This window comes from Lathamus discolor, chromosome 1 (genome assembly GCF_037157495.1).
Source record: "Lathamus discolor isolate bLatDis1 chromosome 1, bLatDis1.hap1, whole genome shotgun sequence".
Lineage (NCBI taxonomy): Eukaryota > Metazoa > Chordata > Aves > Psittaciformes > Psittacidae > Lathamus > Lathamus discolor.
In genome coordinates, this window is record NC_088884.1 from 65,230,921 (window position 1) to 65,255,594 (window position 24,674).

Sequence of the window (24,674 nt, forward strand, 5' to 3'; positions counted from 1 at the left end):
ACCTCATGCTAGGGTAGTTCTTCATTTCTTCTCTGCTTGATTTACTTATTAATTTTACTGGCTTTCAGCACGCTAGGACTGTGTGAAACCAGTGTATGCAAAAACATGAAAAGGAGAGATGGGCTGCAGGAACATAGCAGACAAGTCTCTAGCTCAGCACTTTGAGTCTCTGAGAGTGGCTGGCATGGCACACGTTAGGGAAAGGAGAAGTGCTCCTGGATGGTGCAGGGCTGGGGTATCCTACTCTCTGGGGAAGTGGCCAGGCAGGGCACATGCTCAAAGCACCCACATTGGTCTGAGGAGCTGTGACAATTGTCTTCTTTGAGGATCTGGCTCCTTGTGTTTGACCCAAGCTAGAAGAGCCTGCAATCCTTGTGAATCCATGTCCTACTTAATAAAGTTGAAGAGGATGCTCCTGCTAATGAAGCAGCCTTTGCCCTAGCAGCACCTTGTGACAAATATCCTAAGTTAGACCAAGAGTCATTTTGTCTCTCTTCTGTACTAGTTTTTTCTTCTGATAATGCAAGGAGGATTTTGCTACACATGACATTAGAAAAAAAAAGAGAGAGAGAAAAAAGATAATAAACCCCCAGCACACCCCAGGAAATGTGCTTCTTAGAGATCACAACCATTTGCATTTCACCAGGTAAATTAAGCTAGCTCCAGCTTTACTCTTGTTCTGCCTCCTGATTTCTATAGCCAAAAGCTTGCAGGACACTTTACAGAACATTTTCTGCTCCTAAAGGAACCAAGAAACATCTCCATGGCCAGCCTGGCCTTCCCCATAAATTAGATTTGTGCATAATGATTTTCTCAAAGGTTTAACATGTCAGGTCGCATAAAGCATTTAACTAGTTCCTTCCTCTGGTCCTGCCTGTAGTGGAATTCATTCTTCCACGTTTAAAACATCAGCTCTTCTCCTTGATTGTTGAGAGCCTCTTTGCTCTCCACAGAGATAAAAGAGAATGAGCATATGATGGAATGAACAGAGGAACTATGTCACTCTTTGTCAGGGCTCTCAAATCTCAATACTGATGCAGGCTTTCTAATGCCCTTTGTTTAGGCTGGTAACGCCCCCCGCACTGGAGATGTGAGCCCAAAGTCAGTGGCAGCAATTCTCTGCCTCTATCTCTAATCCCCAGAGCAGAAATGTTTTGGCATGGACGTATTTTTAGTGTCTCATAGCCAGTCTAGGGTGACATTTTGGGAGGGATCCTCAGCTCCCATGCAGTTCTGCTAAAGCAGGAGCTGCAGTCTCTTGCCAAGGCAAGATCTTGGTCATTGGCAGATCTCATCTCTGCTCTGGTTATAGAAAAGGGAATTTGGAAAACCATGGAAAAGTTGCTGACCCCTGGGTTAGCTGCTAGTCCAAGCTTCCTCGTGCTGCAATTTTCCAAACCTTTAACATATGGTGGGACCATTTTGGCTGGGAGCTAACACATGAGAAGAAATGCTGACTGCTCCATTTTTTGGTCCTTTCTGCTCAATGCAAACTTATGTGGAGGGGGAACTGGGGGTGGGAGAGAAAAATAATCATACTGAAGGTGTCTCCACCTCTGTTGCTGATCAAAGCGCAGGTCAGTTAAAGGCTAGTGGCAAAGGCTACGAAGGGTGCCTGTGCTGGTGTGTTTGGAGTGTTACCTAGTGAGTGATGCTGCTCCAGCTTATCAGGATCACAGAAGGATGCTCTAGCATCTCTCCAGGTTCCTTGTTCTCAGGGCTCTATTCGCTGTCTTAAAGTCAGAACAACAGAGAAAGAACAACAGGCTGAAAAGCAGTGGTCAGGTGTAGAGGGGGAGAAGGAATATCACAATTACTGTTACTAAAGATTCAGAAAGCAAACTCAGAGAGCACAAACGCAGTGAATGATTAAACTTAATCACCTCGTCCCATACCAGAGGAGAAGTCACTTGTTTAGTCAACAGGAAGTCGTGTGCTGGTGTGTGCCGATATAAATACATATTTATTTTTTCCATTCACCCTTTGCTCAGAAATCACATTCTGAAACAAGCGCCGGCACCACCAGTTGGTGGGTTCTGAGGCTGAACACAAGAAACGCAGACACCTGCTTCTCCTCGCCTCGAGTGAAAACCTCAAGCAGAAAAACTTTCTCTGCTGAACAAGCGCTGATGCGCCACTGGCACCGTCTTGCACAGGGACCTCGAGGAGGGGAGCAGTACAGCTCCTTGCAGTTAGACACAGGCAAATAAATAAGCTGACGCAATTATTTTTTATAAGAACATGTAATGTAATATGCTTATTTCATATAAGCATATATTAAACATAAGGATACTGGAGAGGGACTCTTCATCAACAACTGTAGCGATAGGACAAGGGGTGGTGGGTTCAGACTTAAACAGGAGAAGTTCAGGTTAGACATAAGGAAGAAGTTCTTTACTGTGAGGGTGGTGAGGCACTGGAATGGGTTGCCCAGAGAAGTGATGAATGCTCCATCCGTGGCAGCGTTCAAAGCCAGGTTGGACAGAGCCTTGGGTGACATGGTCTGGTGAGATGTCCCTGCCCATGGCAGGGGGTTGGAACTGGATGATGTTAAGGTCCTTTCCAACCCAAACCATTCTGTGATTCTATGATTAAAGTGTTTATTTATTATACACACATTACATTATATTCTATGTTCATTCCATAAAGATTCATCACCCTGTTTTGAGCAAGTGGCAACACCTAGGTAACGTGCTTGCTCAGGCACCTCTGACAGGCAGATCACCCCCGTTACTCCAGTCCTGGGTGTAAAAAACCCATCTGCACTAGATGTAGAGGCAGCCTGCTGTCTAGGACATGGGGCAAAGGGCCTTGTCCCTAGAGCTGCCAACTCATCTTGTGACACAGCTGTGTATGCCATGGCTGGGGAGAAGGTTTCAGCAGTTGCATGACTAAGCATTGCCTTTCGTGGTGCAGAATATGCAGCACCACAGAGATATACGAAAGCTGTGAGGGTGTGTATGGGGTCTGCCTGAGGTGGACATCAGGAGGGGGTGCGTGTGGTGGAGGGGTTGCAAATGCAAATCTAAAGCACTGTCGGGTGAATACCCCTGAGGCTGCATTGAAGTTAGATGAGAGCAGGCATCCTAGGTCATGAGAGGGAGGTGAGAAGGAGAGAAGGCAGGAGTTCAGGACATGTGGGAGTGCTGCTGGCAGAGTGGGTTTATGAAACATGGGCCCCTGCACTGTGCACTGCTTCGTGCTGCAGGATGGTAGATAATGCCGCTGGTGCAGAATTGAGGGCATCTGGTTGCTGGGTGTGCACTAAGATTGTATGTTACTATGTGTTTTACTAGCAATTTGGCTTTCCAGGCTTGCACTGCAAAACCTTTACCTGAAGATTTGACTCGTGGTTTATTTTTGTTCCAAAGTTGAGCTTGTTTTGGTCCCGGGGGATAAGGCAAATTAGGGTGAAACTATTGAATTGACTACACACTTTTCAGCCACAGTCCTGTGAGTGCCTCTCATTCCTGCCCTGCAGCTCTTTGCTAGCTCAGCCTAGGGCTCCTTATACGAACTAATGACTCTTAATCTTATCCGTGATCCCCCAGTTTTTTCTCTCCCAGGCTGTATTAATTCTTCCCACCACATCTGTAGGCAGCAGCAGTCCCATCCCTTGCTAGCAGTGACTGACACCTGCTTGGATCACCATCAGGAAGGGAGGAAAGGAGCTACATTGGGTTGAGGAGTTTGAGACCTAGTGAATGGCTTCCCCATCATGAAGGCAGGTACAAAATGTGACCAAAGTCCAACTATTTGCACTAAATGTCCTCAAGCGCTCTGTCTAGCTCAAGGCTGTGACATGGTTTGCAGCTTATCTCATTTACACCAAGAAAAACACAGATCAAAGCAGAATGTGCCTTCCCCATGCTGAGAGCCGGAGGTGGGGCAGCACCCACCAGAGCTGCTTGCACCTTGCTGCTTCCCAGAGCAGTGCATGCAGCCCCAGCCTCCAGCACACCCTGCCCGTCAGGCTTGGGTTCTGACTCCGTGATGCACAGACCTGGAGAGCACCCTCTTTCTGCACAGGGAGCTGCAGGCTGCGTTCCGGTGTTACTCCATTGTCATACAGCTCAGACCCCTGGTCTGCGTACCGCAGATACTGCTCCCCGCCACATCTTCTCCCTCCTTAATGGAAGTCACTGGCTCCATATCTCTGCAGTCATCTGCAAGTCACAGGGAGAAACTCAGTTTTGCACCGCAGTTTTTCACAATGAGGCTCACCTTCTAGCTGTGGTTACGGTTTCACACACCAAGGTTGCCTGTTATTAGCTCCTGTTTGTGCAGTTGCTGCAGCTCATGCTACTCTGTGCAAAAAGAGCTTGCACATGGGGCTTGGGTGGTAAATCCAGATTTTAATTTCCCTATTGTCTTGGGAGAAGTCCTTTGTTGAAGAAGCTGGGACAGGAATGCTTGGTAGCTCACTAAGGAGCAGCACATTGCATGTTCCTTGTCTTGCTTTCACGTGTTGAGTTCTCTGCAGTTGTGCAAGCTTTCCTTGGCTGGAGGTCCTCTTAAGCAGTGTTCTTGCATCTTACAAAGTTTTCTTATCAACAAAGCAAGCACTTTCAGAAGATTCAAGATAGCCTTGCTGCTTCTTGTCTTTCTCCCCCCAGACTTCAGAGCTGCTTCTATGCTCTCATCACTGGCCACGTCCGGAAGGTTGTGACCACTAACCTCTATTCCCCGATGTCAGAGTGTCAGGCAGTAAAATCAGGGCCTGCCCCTGATCCTGCTCCTCTTCCAGGGTGCCCAGTGCTCCTGTGAATGGGAGAGCCATCCTGAAGGCCAATGAAGAGAGGGAAAAGGGGGGAAAAGGGATTCTCATTGCATGACGAGGATCTCCTCCTTTGCTGTGGTATCACTGTAGGCACTGCCATGGCTGTCTGTGGTGACTGTTAGCTTCAATTCTTTCTTTAGCCATGGCCACGTTGGAAGCTCACAGATTTTTGCTGCAAGCGGTGAGGTGGGAGCTGTGACACACTTGAGCTAGCTGTCCAGGCAGGAGAGGGTACCCAAGGGTGTGGGAATTTCCCAGCTAGCTCCACAGAGTTTACCCTTCCATGTTCCAGCCAAAAGCATGGATTCTGCTTGGATGAAAAGGCTGGTAGAAGCTCCTAGAAAGCGGAGGACAGAAAGAAGAAGAATCTGAAGGGGAAACAAAGACTCTGAGGAACTACTGATGAAGCATTATTGTTATCAGAAATTTGAATTCACTGGTGCCCATTGCCTTTCGACAACGCTTGCATTGCTTCTGCTTCCCAGAAATAATTGCTTTCTGAGAGCTGTGGCCCCAGAGCAACTGTATCTCAGTAAAACATACAGCTCTTGCATTCACACACACAACACTCTATTTCCCTTTGCCCCGTCTGTATTCAACAAGGGGAAACCATGTCCACTCATCTTCCATCATTTCTGTGCACGTACAGGTAAGGTATGGCACAGGCACATTTACTTCAAGGTGGCTAGCGTGATCCCATCCTGATTTGTAAAACTGGAGACAAGACCAAAAAAGCTGACAGAGGTTTTGGAGAGGCAAAAATGTACCCTGGAGCAGTGCCCTTTGGGACTCTCAGGGAACAGGAACGGCAAAAGGGCTTGCAGAGGGTGTGAAGCGTTCAGATGCCTTTCCTAAACCAAAACAAAGGGAAACTACAAAGATACCAGCTGATGGAGAGCAGGACCAAGGGAAATGGTATGATGATGGTGCTGGGCTCAAGCAGAGCTGATGAGAAAATGACCTGAGGCCACTGTTTATGCAGAGTCTCAGGAATGACTACATTCACACTGCACCAGGCAGAAAAGAAGTTCTTTTGAACCCTTCCTACACAGCAAGGATCAGGCTGGAGGCTAGGTCTAGGCTGTGGAAGAAAACAGGTTTGATCTGTTAATCCATAATAATGGCCAACACAGCTTGCTCCAGCTGATCCGCGCTGTTTGGGTGCCAGACAACAGACATAATGAGGTGTAGGCATTTTCTAGTGGGTGTTTTCTAATACCATCAGTTTGGTGCCACAAGGGAACAGTCAGAGCAGTAAGCCCCACAGGAATACCTTCAACATGGAAAGGCTTTGTATGTACAAGGCACCCAACACAGGAGGTGGCATGCTGACATCTGCATCAGTGTGAAAACAAAACCTTGGTCAAGATGTCACATTGACAGGCTGTGATATCACTGCTGCTGCTGCTGCTGCATGTGTCACGGCTGCTCCAGCCTCTAAGTCATCGGCTAAGAAGCCAGAGAAGGTGGCAGAAGGATCCAAACCCCGCAAGCCCCCGGTCTCCAGGGAGGCTGGTTATGAGGGTGATGACTGTCTCCAGGAAGCACAGAAGAATTTTACCTCACCACTCTGAAAAAGGGAACTGAAGTCTACGCAGTACAGAAGGGCCAGGCTGAGGCTCAGGAGCCTGGACAAGGGCAGCACTAGAGGACTTGGTACTTCTAGTTCCTTTGAACTCAACAAGTCAAGAGAAAGGGGTCAAGAAGGCAGCAAAGGTCAAGAACCACCTGATCCTTGACTGGCATTCCCAAGAAGCCCAGATTAGATGTGGCTGTGAAGGAAAACCCAAGGAAAGCCAAGAACCTGGCAGCCACAATGGCCAAGAAAGAAACAAAGAGCTTAGAGAATGTGAAAGCTGACAGACCAGAAAAGGCAAAGTTACAGCTAAGGGCAAAACGGTGACACCCAGGGCTACCAAACCCAAGGCAGAGAAATAGAAAGTGGGCTCAGGCTGAGAAGGTAGATGCAAGTAGTAGACGCTGTATGAGCACAGTGTCCTGCTTCAAGGGCACACACTGTAAATCCTTTAATTGAACGGTTGATTTTTGTCATGTTTCCCAATTTTTGAACACAGTTCCCCAAAGGAAGATAATTAATAGTAGTAATTAAAATTACCTGTTTTGCAATAAAACTCACATTTAGCATGAAGTGTATTTGGTGTCGGTGCAAGAATTTGGTGGGTTTTGACCATAGGTCAGTTTATACAGCACCAGACCTGCTGGCAGCAGGTGGGGTATGCCTGTCCCATAAGGGGAAAAGGATCCTAGCCCAGGAGTTAGCCAGGCTTATAGGGAGAGCTCTAAGCTAGGTTTGAAGGAGGAGAGGGATAACACCAGGCTCACTAGACATGAGCCACAGGGTAGTGTGGATGCAGTGGATGGCTACAGACTCTTGAGAAGGGATAGGCAAGGAAAAAGAGGTGGTGGTGGGGTTGCATTGTATGTCAGGGAGTGCATTGACTGCCTTGAACTCGATGTTGCGAGTGGGAAGGCTGAATGTCTGTCTGTGAAGATCAGCGGGAAGGCCAATGCAGCAGATACCCTGCTAGGAGTCTGTTACAGAGCACCGAGCCAGGATGAAGCTACAGATGAAGTGTTCTTCAAACAACTGGGAGTTTCACGATCACTTGACCTTGTTCTTGTGAGGACTTCAACACACACCCCCCCCCCCTTGTCTGCTGGAAGTACAACACAGCAGAGACAAAACAATCCGGGAGGTTCTTGGAACGTGTGGAATATAGATACCTTCCTAACGCAGCTGGTGAGTGAGCCAGCTAGGGGAGATGCCTGCCTGGATTTGCTGCTCGCAAACACAGGACCGGTGGGTGATGTGGTAGTTGGAGGCTGTCTTGGGCAAAGTGATCATGAGATGATTGCACTTTCAATCCTTGGAGAAGTCAGCAAGGTCAGCAAAACCTTCACCTTTGAATTCCGGAGAGCTGACTTTGGCAATAGCATAGCCAGCAAGATCAGGGCAGTGACCATCCCCCTGTACATCTCACCCGTGAGGCCACACCTCGAATCCTGTGTTCAGTTCTGGGCCCCTTACTACAAGAGAGACACTGAGGTGCTGGAGTGGGTCCAGAGAAGGGCAACGGAGCTGGTGCAGGGTCTGGAGCACAAGTGTGATGGGGAACGGCTGCGGGAACTCTGTGTGAGTGTGTGTGTGTGTGTGTGTGTGTGTGTGTGTGTGTGTGTGTGTTTAGTCTGGACAAGAGAAGGCTCTGGGGGGACCTTACCACTCTCTACAACTACCGAAAGGAGGATGGAGGCAGGAGGTGGCTGGTCTCTGCTCCCAAGCAACAAGTGACAGGACAAGAGGAAACAGCCTCAAGCTGCACCGGGGAGGTTCAGGCTGGATATTAGGAACAATTTCTTCACAGAGCGAGTGCTCAGGCATTGGAACAGGCTGCCCTGGAAAAGTGGGGGACTCACCGTCCCTGGAAGTGTTCACAAACTGCAGACGAGGCCCCTAGTGATATGGTTTAGTGGTGGCTTTGGCAGTGCTGGCATTAAGGTTGCACTTGGGGATGTTACAAGTCTTTTCCAAACTGGTTGATTCTATGAATGAAACATTTTTTCTTGCTATTTTATGCAATAGTCTGCAGGAGTGTTGCAGGGGAAATGGAGACAGAGTGTGCTCAGAGGTGCACAGCAAGAATAATTCAGGGAGTCGATGAAAGCTGCAACAAAGGATTTCTGATCTGACATCAGAACAATATTCTCCATCTGAAACAGGTTGTGGATTCTCCATCCTTGCTGACTGTTTCAAAATTCAGCTGGACAAGGCTCTGAGCAATCTGTTCATGTTTGAAGTGAGCTCTGCTTGCTGACTTCCATCTTGTCATTTTATCTCTGCTGTAAACTGGGGAGGTACATCATCTCAATAAAACATTTATTTAAAAACATGCACAGCTTCATGTACATTTGTTCTTATATTTAATCAGGTGAATTCCCACATCACATTATTTAGACACATTGAATTACATCTTTATTATTTATTGCATCTTTTGTCAGTGTCTGTTTTGTGACAAGCTTTATTTGCATGGAAATCATAATCTTACTAAAATGCCCAAACCAGCATTCTGAGCGTTGTCTCTGCTGATGACTTTCACCAATTCATCGGTTTTACATGCTTTCAACATAGCAGCAACAAGTACATGCAGCTTGCATTTTAATGGGTAATTTGTATTATTCAAAACGTTTTTATTTGAAAAGAATAATTTACATTGATAGCAAAAGCAGGCAAATTAATTCAGGAGGTTACACACGTTTTTTTAATAGTTATTTTTTAAACGGACTGAAGAGCCACCTCTCTACTTTGTGCGAGTTTATTCCAGTTTGCTACATTCCAAGGGCTGAGGATGGCAGGGAACAGACAGAATCAAAGCAATATGCTGAAGATCAGAGAGCAGGAGGTGAAGAGGAGACCAGGAGATCCAGAAATGGAGTTCAGATTTCCTGTGCCCCGGTCAACGGGCTGTTCACAACTGTCATGTAACGTCGGACCATGTGGTGCCAGCAGTAAATGCTATGGGATCATATGTATTGAAAATACTAAAACCAAACCAAAACAAACCCAAATCACACATACACACAAAGAAAAACAAACCCCAAACAAAAAACCCTGAAACACTCACTTTAAAAGAAACCAAAACCCTAAACTAAAAACCTTTTTGGCTTAAACCCAACTATTCTTTCTGCAGCAGAAGTGCTCTTTTTGGATGGGTTGCAAGCACTGCTCTCCACTATGAAGGTCAAGCCCACACCCCAGCCTGCAGTATGCCCCTGAGGGACCCCTCCAAGCTGAGAGGCCTGATGATAACATGCTTTGGTCAGGCTGCGGGTTCTTGTGGACAAGAGCCAGGCAACATGGCGCTTCTAGGTGACACGGCAGCTGCTTCTAACAGCCCCGCTGTGCTTTCCTGCAGCACTACCCTTCCTCCTTGCCTTGTTTCTGCCACCTCAGTGCATGTGGTTGCTGTTCACACAGTGCACAGGTTGACCTGAGGTGCCATTCTCCCCTCCCTGCTCTTCCCTGTCTTTCCCTTCAGAAAATCCATAGCTTGGCAGCAGAGGGAGTCACGGGGTGTGAGAGCCAGAGGGCAATAGAAAAGGAGTGTTGGCATGGTCCAAGCACTACCCCCAGCCCCACTTGGCAATGCCATGTGTCACCTCATTGAGCACCATTCCTGCTGCCCCACTGAGCCCCACTGTCCTCCTCTCCATGTTTCTTGCTCCCAGATGAATATATGAACAGAGAAAAAAGAGAAGGGATGAGGAAAATAGAGGCAGAGAACAAAGAGGAGAATGAGAGATGGGAAGGTGGAACAAGCTTGCCTTGTGCAGCAGAAACCTCTTGGTATGGCTAAGGATCTCCAGCTCCATATATCCAGCAATGTGAGGTATCATTTCAAATTGGGGACCAGACATCAGAGCACTGTTCTTGAAACAGCAGTCTTCAGATTGGCAACACTTACTGATATTCATGAGCCATGAAAGCAAAATGAGCAAGAACCATTGTGTGCAAAGTAACTGTAGGCTATCTGACCCCTGCTCCAGGTCAGAAGGATTTATGAAAATAAGCCACAAACTCTAGATCATGCTTCTAAAATGGGACACGGGCAGCTTTTTCTGTGGCCTGTCCAGTTTCATGAGAAACAGACCTAGCTGGAGCTATATCTAAAACCATTTAAACCCCAGCTCATAAGAGAAAGCAACACCCAAACATCAGCAACACAGCACGACAATTCAGGTTGGAATGGCAGGGGAGATAAATCTGTGTATGGGAGAAGTGGTAATCTGCCTGCGGACTCCAGTACTGTAAGGAAAGGGAAGAATAAACTGAATTACAATTGATGGCATGTTGTGCTCTGTTCGCACGACCGATGGAACGTGTCAATAGAGGGACACTGAAAAGACCAAGAAAAGCTCGTGAGTCAGAGCAGGCACAGGCCTGTGTGGATGGGACCAGTATCTACAGCAGCTTGGGTTGAGGCTGTTTTTATAGTCACCATCTCAGATACAGACACCACAGCTTTAGCCAGGAAACAGCACTGATTCTAGGGGATCGTGTTGTGCAATAACCTGCATTGTACGGTTTAGTCCTGAAGAACTATGGGACACTGTCAGAGGCAGTTTAATGGGTAATTTGGGCCACAGCCAATTTTGTTCTAGAAATATCATATAAATTCTGATTTGACTGCTTGCACATGAAGACAGCGCCTAGAGTCCCCCATGCTCTGAGTGCTCCATCTTTTCAACCAAAATATGATATACAGTCAGTGTGTGATGAATCTATGCGGAAGTCAGACATTCAATGAAAGATAAATTTTCCTAATCCTTTTGACCTACATGTGTAATTTTTAATGTAGTCTTTCAGTTATTCCCATTACTGAGTCAAATAGCTCCAGTGAACAAATTCTTCTTTGCTTGTAAGATGATTTATCACAGCTCTTCTCTTGGTTCAGCCATCTTACCATTTTACCTGGAGATGGTTATTTGCCACCAGCAGGTCATGGCACATGCACAGTGAAAAGATGCAGTCTCAGCACAAATCTCATGGGCTGGAAAGTTATCCCTGTGCTCAGCAGCTACCAACTGTCAGGAAAATCCAGCACAGCTATCCATGGAAAAAAAATACTGAAGATAGCTTTCTGCATCGCTAGAAAAAAAGAACAACCTCCCAGGAAGACCTGTGATTCACAAATGAAGGGAGGGCTAGCAGGGAGTAAAAAGGTCCAAATGACAGATTTGGGCTGCAGTCAAGTTTCCCCTCAAATCTGGAGGAAACGTAGCTAGAGACAAATAAACCCAAACACATGAGAGTTGCCAAGAATAACAGGAAATAAATTTTCTTTTAATATTTTTGTGTGCATTATATGGTCTCTAACATTAAAAGTGTTCTCCTGGAGAGGAGCACCTCTTCCTGTCCCTGCTGAAAGCAAGCAACAGAAAGGCTTCTAACCGTTCCCCAAACTGTATGAACATTAATTTTCTATATACTTTACAGTAGCTATGTTATACAGTTATATATCTATTTCTATATCAGCTTACATTCAGCTTGAAATACAGAGTGGAGACTATCTATGCCTGGTCCAATTTCCAAGTGCTTCCTCTAACATCTCATCTCAGTCCTGCAAATTCCACAGGCATTCCAGAATTGAAGTCAGTGGCTACCAGTGACTTAAATGTCTTTGAGATCAAGCTCTCAGTGCCCTCCTCTCTACAGAAATGTCTACACTCTTAGTACACAGAGATGTCTCCTCCATTCCCAGTCTCAGGAGCCTCGAGCTCTCAAGAGGAGCATCATCTTCTGTGCAGGGTTACAATGCCCCTAGGTATAGGATGAAATTCCAGTCACTGCCTAACTTGGAATTCTATCTGATGTATACTGGATTAATATACAGAGATTTAGCCCATTTATGGCAAAGTTTGACCTTGTATGGAACAAATCTGTGTCTGCACAGGGTGTGTTCCCCTACACAGAGGATGGAACCAGCTTCTTGCTGCATACAGCAGAAGGAGAAGATCTTAACTATTTCGCTCTTTTTTTTCAGAGAAGTCTGCCTCTGTGCAGCAAACTGCCCCCTATATCGTGTGTCCTTGGCTCTATGCAGCAACCGGTACTTCTGCAAGGCTGAATGGTACTCAGTTCAGCAGCAGAATATATGTATTATGTGATGGGGGTGAATGCCTACTCTAGCTAACTAATTTTCTGTTATTTGGTAACAATGGTTAGACATCCCCGAGATACGGTCTTGCTGATCTTCTGCTGCAGTGAGCTAAGCTGCTTAGTCCCGGTGTCCCACCGAATCAAGTCACTAAGAGTCACGTAGAATAATACACTTCAGACAGCTCTTCTCCACTTACCCTACCCAGTCTCATACTGAAAGCTACCCATATACCTGGAAAAGTTCTCCATGTATCTGGAAAACAAAGTTCTCAAACAGACATCCAGTGCTACCAGAGTGAATTCTTTTCCCCAGGTTGGCCTGCAGATATATTTACCTCCCCACCGGCACCTGCTGCTGTGCAGGTCAGCACAGCCGGAGAACCCACAGGAAAACTCAGGATCCCAGATAACGATTCTTCTCCCAAATCCCATTCCAGTGTGTGACCCCCTTCTGCTTTGTGCAGGAGCTCCCAGGTCAAGAGGTAGGAACTCGAGTGGGGATACTGAAAGCAGGCTCAGCAACTGGAGAGTGCGGAGGTAGCCACACCAAGACAAGTCACCAGGATAAGTTAATTCACTGCAAGTTCTTAGTACTGCAAAGACAGACAGGGTCTTTCTTGGGCTTAGGAGCAGCAGCAGCTATACTTACTGCTCCCTGGAACTTGCCTGGAATGGGCATCAAGAGATTTCTTCAATGGGAAGGGAGGGACAGAACAGGGGAGAGAAGGGAGAGTAAGAGACAGCACTCTGTTCCAATCTAATCTTCTTGAGAAAAACACAATGCCATACGAAATCCAGGATTTTTCCTTTTGGTAGCAGTTGTGTGTGAGGGAGGCAATGGGCTTGAGACAAAGAACTTCCCAGAGGTAGTTATAAATGCCATGCAGGGACAAGGTTTGCCTTGGGTTGAGGGCAGTTCATATCCCAGTGCTGTCACTTCTCTGAGGTCAGCAGACACAGGAGGAGGCTGTGCCATCATACGGCAGAGAGGCTCAGGCTGACCAAACTCATATTGATGTCATACAAGAAACCTAGACCAGGAGTAGTAAGGCATAAAGGTCTGCACTCCTTCACATGAAATGCAGCTTAGGGCATCTGTACCGTTGGAGAGGACAACATCTTGTCCCCATGGCTGTCTCTCTGCAGGGGCAGAGCAAGGGAAGATGCAGCACATTTATAAGGACCTCTGGGAAATGAGCAGTTCATGGCAAGGCAACCAGTTTGAGAGAAAAGAGGGGAGCATCCCACCTCGGCAACAGATTCAGAAGACGGCAACAGCCACCGAGACAGACTAGCAGAGAGGGGACTCTGTATACTACAGCACCTGAAGAAGAGGGTGGGCAGGAAGGCAGGGAAGCAAGGAAACGGTGGAGAAATCATGAACAAGGACTTGTCTTGGGTTGTAGGTAGTGGATGATGATTTCTCTTCTCTCCTACTGTGGAAGCTCACAGAGCATCAGGCCTTCTGCGCTGCTGCTCCAGGAGCTGTCTGCAAGGGAGGTGCAGGGGTTGCCCAGATCGGCGGAGACGTCGAGAAGGAAGGCCAGCCAGCTGGCGACAGATCTCATCTGAAGACACAGCAGACACACACAGGTTGACAGGTAATCAAAGCTTCCTCCAAACTCTTCACCACCAGAACAGTTAGAGGTACATCCTTCACTGCATCTACAGAAACTGTTGGAACTGGTGAATCCTCATATTCACGAGGCAAGTGAACAAGTCCTTAGGCTTTTATTCATTTCCTTCTGGCTTTATTAATGTACAATATACATTAAAATCACTCATATTTTGCTGAAAAAAGACACTGCATAAGAAATCTAGCCTGGATCCTCTTTCTAGTCATGAACAGAAATACTGGGTTACTCTTTAACCTCAAAGGCAAGTTTGAGGAAAAGTGTGTCTGGGGCTAATAGAGCATGTTAAAGACTGAGGAAGGCAGAGCTCTCATACTTCTTGATAGTACAATATCTGCTTCCCAGAGTTTTTCATGGCATGTGCACTGGATGCAAGGCTGCACTGCATTAGAGTTGTCCCAAATCGAGTCCAGGAAAACTACTACACATGGATTGCAGCTGGGTAATTAGCTTGGAAACTCTATCATCAGATGGCTGCAGCTATATTCAGCTAGGCTAGCTTGTGCCATCACTCACCTTGCATGACCTCGTTCTCCTTGCAGACAATGCGAGAGCACACCTCCTTGTTTATTATGTACATGCGACGTACACTGCGGGACCACCAGGAACACGCCAAGGACAGAAGCAAAAGGCAGAGGGACCCAAAGAAACAAACATGGGATACAGGCAATAAACACAGTCAGGGATACAGGTAATAAACTAAATAAAAATATTCACTGATGAGGAGACAAATCCAAAATCTTTAGGATTAGTTAGCCTAGACTAAGGCTGTTGTCAATAGGAAAATAATCTTTGCCAAGACTTCACGTAATGGCCAAATACCTTAAACACAGATTACGATATAGAGCACATTACAGCTCCATAGTGCTGCAGAGGTAATAGTTACTGTGCTGTTTTAATTAATCACCCTAAAAGGACACTCTGAGGATAGGATTCATTTCACCAACTGGTTCCCTGAGGGAAGCTCTAAATTTCAATGGAAACAAGTGCTGAACTGGACATGCCATTCCTGGAGACTTTTTTAGGGCTTTTCTTTGGGACTGCCGGTTTCTTACCTTGTAACACAGAGGTAGCTGATACACTGCTTTACTGGCTTGTGGACAGAGTACAGGCGTGTGCAAGGGAACTTTTCCTCACGACAATCTGGGAACACACACAGAGGCACAATTCAGGATCATCGACAGGTGCGCTCATGCTGGCACACGTACAGCTTCATCACTAGTACCGTCCACCAGGATTCTGGGGAAGGCCCTTAGCCTGTTTTCCACTCTCTCGTGAGATGGAAATGGTTTAGAGAAAAAGAAAATAAGGCAGACATTTCTGATACCCTTGCCTCATAAGACAGAAGAAAGGGAAAGTCGAGTGAAATGCAAAACAAGCCCGCTAGGAATCCTCAATTTAGAAGGCACAGGCTGTAAATGGGAGAGATACAAATAAATGAAGTACAAATTGCAGTCTCATGTTTAAGGCATGCACTTCTACACGTCTGTAATCTCACACTTCAGGACACAAATCTAGTTCCGCTCTTTCCCGGACAATCAGCCGTGTAGCAAACGGTGATGGGTTTTCTTGCATTTCCTTCTGAAATGCCAGGTCTTGCCCACTAACAATGACAGAAAATGGAGCTAGCACATGTGGCCTGGTGATCTGCCAGTTCCATCCCTCCCGGAAGGAAGACTTCAGCTTCCACTACTGTCATTTACCAGTATTTCAACTCAAGGAACAGGGTGAGGGGAATTCTCCAGGAGGTAAAGGTCAGTGTTCAGACAGCACCTGCCTGAAGAGGTAACAGGGTGGGTGAAAGTAGGTCTGGGAGGGGGTGCAGGCACCAAACTTCAACATACCTGAAGAGGCTGTTGTAGTTTCACTGTCAGACTGAACTGGAAGACAGAAGGTGGCAACATCAGTGTTATTGACCGTAATTCCTTCCTAGACATTAGCTTAACTCAAAACAAGGAACTGGAAAACTCTTTGAAGAGTGATTTCTAACATGGAAAAGGATTTCATTGTTACTGACATGAAATCATAAGAGAAGGTACAAATCCAACACGAATCTAGTGCCAGCGACCCAGCCAACAATGCTAAAAATCTGCCCAAGCTTCACCATAAAGCATTATCACTACTATTCAAAGTTACACTGTAAGGGCATCTTGACTTATACTTCAAAAGATCAGGTAAATTCATTTAATTGCTGCGATTGCCGTCCATCTAGACAAGAAGCAAAGGAGCCTGTATTTCCCTCTTCCTAAGGAACAATGACTCCTTTAGGAAACTGCATCCCCAGACCACTGGTTCTTTAATGTCCATGACAAAGGGTCAAAAGGAAGTTGCTTTGCTATGATAAAACAACCCACCTGTACAACAGTAAACCAGTACATTTTGTTATTTATCCAGTGACAAACTGGAAAGGAACCTGGAGAACTGATTGGCAGTGCAAGCTTTCGCTGACAGTTACAGAGAACTTCTGCTCCTGTTCATGTGCCATAGTGTCAGCCAGAAGCATAGACAAAACACGTGTGTAGAGAGAATGAGGTTTTTGGGTGTTAGGGCTATGTTTAGGGCAGTCAGGAAAGCAGGATTCTGGGTGTGCAAGGGACTGGGCAAGGAGGGTCCACAACATTTGGATCTGAACTGAGAATAAACTCACCAGGACTAAGAAGCACAGGCGGTGTGACAGCTGCAGCTGGAAAAAGAGAGCATGTTCTGAAAGATCCCAATTTCAGCCTCTTTCCCCCTCCCACAGTTCTGCCGGTGGCTCACCACTCCTGACCAGAAGGATCCCACACCTGGTTCACAGACAATGCTAATCGTGATGCTGTTACCATTTGATTTGTCAGAGCAACCGCAGGCTTTCCTTGTGAATAAGCAATGTGTCCTAGAGCTGATGGGACACTGTAGAGCACAGATGGGTCTCACGGCACATCCATTGTAAGGATTTTCTTCTTGATCCCTCCACAGTAAGTGTTTTGAAGCCAAACTCTGCTGTAAAGTCTGCACATTCAGTCTTTTTCACCAACCAGATATGTTTTCCCTCTCCTTGCCCTTGCCTGGTCCCCCCACCCTTTGAGGTGGGGGCTGTTTGAGAGACTGTCCCAGCAGAGAGACAAACCCTCGCTGAGGCCAGCAGTGCTGGGTGTGAAACAGGACTGAAAGAAGTGGGGAGGCTCCTTCTTAAGCCTCTGGCCCTCTCCTCCATTGAGTCTGGCAGGATCAGTCCACCTTATAAATGCCCACACTCCCATGTCTTTCCCCTGGGTCTGTCCCCACAGCAAGTCTTGGCTCTTTAGGGAGGGACACTGCATACTCATCTTCCAAGTGTCCTCTATCTACCCTACCTTTCACATGCATTTTACTGCCCTCAGGGACACAGCCACAGGCACAGCAGGGAAAACAGTACTAAAAGAACAGTATTGCAATCTCTCCGTCCCACCGGCGCTCAGAGTTTGCTTTATTACTGTCTTTCGGGTTATTTTGCCACCTCTGTCTCCTGAGCACTCAAGCATGGCTGCTAGTTGCCAACAGACATAACCTGCGTCCCAGTGCTGCCCAGTTAATTGGTGAACCTGGCCAATTTCCCTCTCTCATCATTTAGTCCCTTTCTGCAACCTTCTCTGGAAGCTCAGACTGTGTCACCTTTAGATTTCATGGTTTCCTGCAGTGCAAACGGCTTCAGAGAGCCCTAGTACACCAGGTGAGACTGGCATTTCCTTGCAGAACAGGCCATTAAGCCCCCTGAATTCATCTCCCTGAATGGAGCACAGAAAGGACTCTCAGAGAGCCATAAATGCTGAAAAAACATTGCTAGATGTCAGAAGTGGGGAAGAGGCATAATGAGCAATTTTGGGGTCTGTGTAGACAGAAGATGAAAAAGGAAAAAGACGGCTGAAGTTGCCGAGAGATAAGATCTTACCAGGGGTGCTGATAAGAGAGTCGGTGCTAACTTCACCTGGAAAAGAGAATATCCTTGAGAGAGCTTGTCTTTACTTTGTGGTCCCTTACATAGCTAGCATGAATTACCTTAGCCTCCATGGTAGGCTCATGAGACAGCAGGTTCCAATCCTGTAAATAAAGTACCCCATCCCACCCGTACCCATCCCCCTTTTCCATGAGAGACCTGGGACTGGATTTCTTAGTGCAAATGTTGCATCAGCCACTACTGAACTCTCAGTTCATTTTCAGAGCATCTCGATGGGAAAGACAGACATCTGAAATGGATGCTCTGAAGGCTCCTGCAGTAGTAGGACAGACAGCTGAGGCACCCACTACAGAAAAGGAGGGAGACAACTCCAGAACCCAGCCTCGACTGCAGAAATTCATCAGCATATGAGTTTCTTTGAAAGGCAACTGATGGCAAAGCTGGGGTAGGTCTGATGGTGTGATGAGGGGTGAAGGAAAGGACAGCCTGGTGCACATGCTTTGGACTGGCCCGGAAAGCCCTGGATATTACATATGGCAGGATCATAGCTGGGAGATGTCTGGTGGCTTTGCCAGGGGCTTCTGTTTGTAGAAAATGCAAGTTCTTGTGGTATTTCTGGGTGCTGAAGCATGGTGCAAACATACATTTCCATCTTTTTATCATTTTATCTTATCGTGTCACAGAAATGGAAACAGGTCCAGAGGAAGAAAGCAATTTACCTCCAACAACATAACCAGTTTGAAGACCAGGCAATATCCTTTCTCAGCGGCCTCACTGCTGAAGTACCATGCCACTTGTGCACCCTTGGGATTTTGCCAAGCATCTCGTGGCTGAATAGCAATCAGCTCTTGTGGATCTCCCACAACCCTTAACTGTGAACATAACTTCATGTGCTAAGTGTTCAGGACTCCAACACTAGTGAATTACTTGTAAAGAACACACACCACTTAGCAGGTTGTCTTGGAGGGCTTTTTTAATCTCCATTGAAAGGCAAGCTCACAAATGTCAGAGGCAAGTTAAAAAAGAACAGCACTTGCAATTAAACGGACTGTAACGCCACAGAACATCTGGGTCACACAAGCAGTCTTTAGCACGTAACATGTCCGTAATACTTACCAGTTGCACTTTCCAGTTCTTGCCCATTGACCACCCATGGAAACCAGTCTGCAAGAGCAGAAGAGAGGGGAGTGAAGAAAGGACACAGACAGAGATTTCTACAGTCTGCAGCCCTTGTGGAATGTTTACGAGATGCTTATCTGTCCAGGAGGCACCACTGCCCTCTGCTGAAGGCAGAAATGATCTCTCCGCTTCAGCCTCCACTGCTGGCTGGGTTTGCCGTTGAGAGACTGCGGATACAGCGGGCCCTGATCCTATCCCTGCTGCTTCCACCAGGGTCAAATGCTAGGCACAGGGACAAGATAGTAAATACCTCCAGATCTGCTACCGGACTTTGTATTTCTGAAACCCCATTTGATGCACTTGCAAAACAAATTGCTCCCTCGGCTCTGGAAGTTGGTCAAAATCCCTACCTCCATTTTATAAAAGAGTCATGGAAATTATTTTCTTGGGGTCACAGTCTGAGTCATTGGCAATGTAAGAAACAGACTGCAGGTCTTGTAGCTCCTTAAGCAAATAATTACCCGTTCATCATGCTGCACAGAGCAGATAACCTTTCTCCTCTCAGCACCTGGGTGTGCTGGAGAGTGAGAATGATGAAGGCCTGTCTGTGCATGCTATGTGGGAAGAGAAGAAATTGAGCTAAACTGTTCGTTTGTCCAAATATAAAGGGTGAGAGACCTGCTTCCTACAGCAGTCAGGAATAGGAAAATATTTCCTGCTAGCCACAGAGAAGGGAAATGTCTGCATAACTGGGGTGGGATGAAGGAAGGAGTTGGCAGGAAAAACCCAGTGAACCAGGGCACTGCAGGGATGTGTGCAGAAGCAGCCCAAAACCAGTACACCCTGGCTTATGAACTCAGCCTTTAGCTTTCTGTTCTTAATGGAAGCACTCATGGGTAAAAACTATTGGGTCTGAAGCTTTAGTCTTAGTTCTTCCTCATTCCAAGAGCAGTTACTTGCAGGCTGAAGAGGGACTCTTGGGACCCTATATAATCCTGCTCTGCAGCATTAGAGGAGTTGCTGAACCCTGCTATTCCCTTCCCCACCCAGCTGCCAGAGAGGGCTCAGCTGCTGGCAATGGACCCAGGGAGAGCCAGACATGCATAATGACTGGAGTGCACAATGTAGCCCAGTCCAAAACGTTCCCTGTTCTGGCTAATCTCTTAACTGTAACAAGTAGAGGACAAAAAATTATATGGAACACTTTCTCACTTGTTTCTGATACAAAATGAAGGATACAGATTCTGAAACCACTGCAGAGGCCAGCAGTGCCAGATTTGAAATAGGAGTCGTGCAGAAGAAGCAGGGAGGCTCCCCAGCCTTTCTGACATTGAAAATTCAGCTGTTACTAGCTTTTCTTTTTTAACCCTCCCTAACAGAACCAGAAAACTGGTCCAATTCTAAAACAGCAGGACAGAAGTGAAGTGAAACCTCTGCATATGAGAGGAGACCAAAGAAGTGACTCTTATCCAGCTTTCAATCACTTGAACTTACATTTGCTTTGGTACGCAATTCATATGCTTTATAAACAGCTGGACTTTACTGTCCAAGTTGCAGTAAATTCATCCTTGAGGTCTAAAACTGCTATCCTGATTCACTGCTCAGTAGCTTACCCAAAACCAAAAGAGACAATGGGAGACCAACTGGTGATTCCTGTTATTTTCCAAGTTAAAAAAAAATAAAATAATCCAACAACGAAAAAACAACCAAAGGAAAAAAAACACCACAACTAACCAAAACCAAACAAACCCAAAAATGATAACAACAAAACACACAAAAGTAAGAAATATTCCTCTCAGCAATGCATCATAAAAGCCTTTTTTTTTCCCTCTAACTTTGTAGGTCACCTACAGGCTCATTTCTTGGATGCCTCACCTCCCTGCTTCAGTCACAAACATGACATCCTCAACTGCACACCTTTACAGGGAAAAGTGCTGCTATTGGCAGCAGAATCAGGCTTCAGCAAGAGGTAAGGACCAAGGAGAGTAGATTGGAACATCCTGATTTGATTGTGATAGGTGCAGTCATCTGTCTCCTACATACAGCCTTTCCTGTGCTAGGCTTTTTCCATTCACTGCAATTAATCTTCTACTGTCTGTCCTGAGTCTTCAGACTGTAATGTCTAAGTAACTCCAAGTAAACAAAGATGTGGAGCATCAGACCAGAACCACAACAACGAAAGCACAGAGATGGTTTCAACTATGGAGGTCAGGTTTCCCACAACTGCTATATAAAACACCAACAAAAGCTCCTGGCAGCTGAAAGGCCTGGAATGGGGCCATTCTTGCAAGAAGCACTTGTGACAGCAAATGCTTCACAGCGATGACAGAACAGATTTTGTGGAGCACTGGGAGATGTTCTGCAGATCATGCCAAGCCAGGCAGAACAGCAGTCTACAGTCAGCACAGAGCACAGCTACCCCTCTTTCTCAAACCAACCTGGCTGTTTTGCTTACCCAAACATCCCTGCAGGGGAAGCTGTGGACCGCTGTTTCTTGTAACACCCAGTACTGAATGGAGAGTGGACACATATGGGAACCACTTCCCAGTTCCTAATTTTTTCTTTACAATCCCTGCATCTACTTTACCTTTCCTGTTCTGGTCCTTCCCCTTTCACTGTCCATCTACATGTCTTTCTCTTTAGATCACTGCGCATCAGCTTGTGTAAGAAACTCCGTGCGGCCAGGGTGGAGGAGAAATCCTCCCCCAGCACAAGGACTCACCAGCTGAGAACAAGGAGAGTGCTAAGAAACACAACAGTATACAGGCTCCAGAGGTCTTCATCACTGTGGAGTGGAGGAAAGAGGAGTCAGGGGACAGCAAAGACTGGAACTGGGATAACCTCCAGTATAGCACAGAAACTCTTCGCTTGCTGCCTCCATTTCCCTCACAAGTTGGCCTTCCTAGCCTCCCTCCTGCCCACCTCCCTCCTCATCTGGCCAGTTTTCCAGGTGTTTCTGAAACGTTTTAGACTGAACACATAACTCACATCTGCTTTCTCTATCCATCCTTCTTCATTCTCCATCTCTTTTCTCATCCATGCGGCTAAGCCCCCCTCCACACACACCCAGCATGCGAAGAAAAGTTTACCCTTGTTATCTCCCTCCGCTCTCTTCTACTTTTAGGTTATCTTGAGGAGCACTGAGAGAATAGATAGGGTCCCCATCACTTACTGCAGCCCTCGGTGTCCACTCCCTGCAGCAGCCGCTCTGTCTTTCCCCTTCGGCAGTCCCCCCGACTCTGGCTATTGGGTAAATCACATGCAGCCACACCCAGAACACGTTCTGCTTTTGGTTGTCTTCAAAACACAATTTGGGGAAGTTAAAAAAAAAGCCAGCGAGATGGTGGGATGTGGTGTCATCATGCATCTGGAATGATGGGGGGAGCGAGGAGAAGCAGCTCACACCCTCATTCCAGAGTTTATGGCTCTCCGAAGGGAGCCCGCTCCTCCCATTCCCCCAGGACGGCCCAGCACCAGGGATGGATTCTCGTGTCTGTGCTGTGTCCCGTTCCATTTCGCCCTCCTTAGAAGTCCCTCCTTCCTCCTCGGGCGCTACGTCCAGCCTTGTTTCCCCACTCAGCTCCTGCCTCTTTCCATCCCAGCCCTCCGCTCCTCTTCTCCTCCTCTCTCCCTGCCTGCCTCCCGCACCCTGCGGACCCGCATCCCCGGGGGCCCTAAGCGGCGGCCTCCGTGCGCCGCGGCGCGGACACGGGCCCGCCCGCCCGGCGCTGCGCTGCGCTGCTCCGGCCGCCGGGCACCGGCGCGACCGGGACAGCGCGCCCCGTGGCGCGGGCATATGGCGGGCTGGCCCGCAGCCAATCGGCTGGCAGCAACGGTGGTGACATCACCCCGCTTCTCGCGCCACCGCCTCCCGACGGGATGAAGGCTGCGAACATGGATGTGGATGTGGATGTGGATGTGGATGTGGATGTGGATGTGGATGTGGATGTGGATGTGGATGTGGATGTGGATGTGGATGTGGATGTGGATGTGGATGTGGATGTGGATGTGGATGTGGATGTGGATGGGGCTCCCCCCAGGACCGGGCTCGTGAGCGGCGGGGGGACAAGGAACAGGCACCCTGCACAGGGTCCGTTCTGCAACGGCCTTGCCGTTCTGGGCAGGCTGGGGAAGGTGGGGAATAGGGAAAACGAGCGGGGGAAAAGAAAAATGGGAGAGACATAAACGGAGAAAGGAGGAGGAAGAGCGAGATCTGACCCTTCACAGTCATTCTACAGGCTGCCTTGTGCCTGCCTCCAAGCATGCTGCTTTTTAGGGTGGAGGGAAGCCCATGAGCCCCACTGTACTAGCCACTTAACCCTTGTTCCAACATCAGCCCATGTCCTGATGCTTTCTGAGAGCCGTCTTTTCCCTTTCGTTTCGTTTCCACGTTTCTGGACGTGTTCCTGTGGGTCTGAGGAGGCACTGGCTGGACGGTGCCCCCTGTATGAGCTTCAGGGCACAATCTCAGTCCTGAAGCCAAGGAGGAAGCTAGGAAATAACTTGAACTCCTTACAGCAATGAAAGATGGAAACCTTGCAGGGGAAAGCCATGTCCCCTAAGGCTTATCCTGGTAGCTAGGTAACCCTCGTTTGTTTTCAATAAGTTGAGGACTAAGAATAAAATCCTATAATGCCTTGTACACAATTACTAAGGAAATCCTCACTATGTCCTCGCTGACACAAAAGACGCAGAAAACTGTTACCTGTATGTGACATAACTGAAGCTACCACATCTTACCTAACAGTGGCTGAGCATCGGTTGTGGCAGTGCTCAAAAGGAAAGACAGAACCACTGCTCCTTATTTCTGATCCTCCTTAGACTTGTGGGGGAAGCACCAGTGGTGGACTGTAACACAAGAGGGGTAGAGGGGATGGGGAAAGCTAGGCATTTTCCTGCTCAAAAGGGCAGCTGTCTGGACCCAAGCACCATCACTCTCTCACTGGAGTGAGATACCACCATTCCCATTTTCAGGGACTGGCTAAAACTGAGTCCACCGGAGATGGTGGAAAGGCAATTAAACAACCAAAAGAAAGTGACAGAAGTTGTAACCATGTCTTGGTTTGAGGAATCCTCCCGTATTTTCTGGAAGTTCACATGGCAGTATGCTTGGGCTACACCTTTGCACACTGCTTGCTTTGCTCTGTGCCCTTGTGTTGTCATTCAATCCTCTGTTACTGCCTAACTGGTAACTAGAATATCTCATGAGTCCAGAACACGTTTATTTGGGAACTCTCCGTGATGCCAAACGTGCTGGTCTAGTGATGTGCTGATGTACCACCATCTCCCACAGAGTGCAGGATTCACCTCTAGTCCTGGGCAAGGTTTTTTCTGATTGCTTTTGAGCTTTACTTCTGTTTCTTTCACCGTGTCTCCCCCTTCTCCACCCCCCAGTCCTCCTCCAGCTGCTCCGTAGACCACTTGTGCTTAGCACCACTCTTCCATTTGGAAAGCTCGGTGCAAAGTGCAGGGTATTCTCCTGCCGATGGAATCGCTGGCTGGGAAGCAGTTCAGTGTTTTGTACACCAGATCAACCGCAGTGGTCTCTTG

The 24,674-nt window shown here is 47.3% G+C and overlaps 1 protein-coding gene across 1 annotated transcript; it reads right to left on the bottom strand.

The window, feature by feature from the left end:
* Nucleotides 1-11,618: 11,618 nt before the first annotated feature.
* On the bottom strand, nucleotides 11,619-22,789 carry MFAP5 (microfibril associated protein 5). Its single transcript, XM_065675278.1, is given in 10 exon segments — nucleotides 11,619-14,023; nucleotides 14,606-14,679; nucleotides 15,145-15,232; nucleotides 15,934-15,969; nucleotides 16,737-16,772; nucleotides 18,000-18,035; nucleotides 19,122-19,169; nucleotides 21,847-21,909; nucleotides 22,297-22,348; nucleotides 22,351-22,789. Coding segments are annotated over 10 exon segments (843 nt in total). The 5' UTR covers nucleotides 22,639-22,789; the 3' UTR covers nucleotides 11,619-13,901.
* Nucleotides 22,790-24,674: the final 1,885 nt, after the last annotated feature.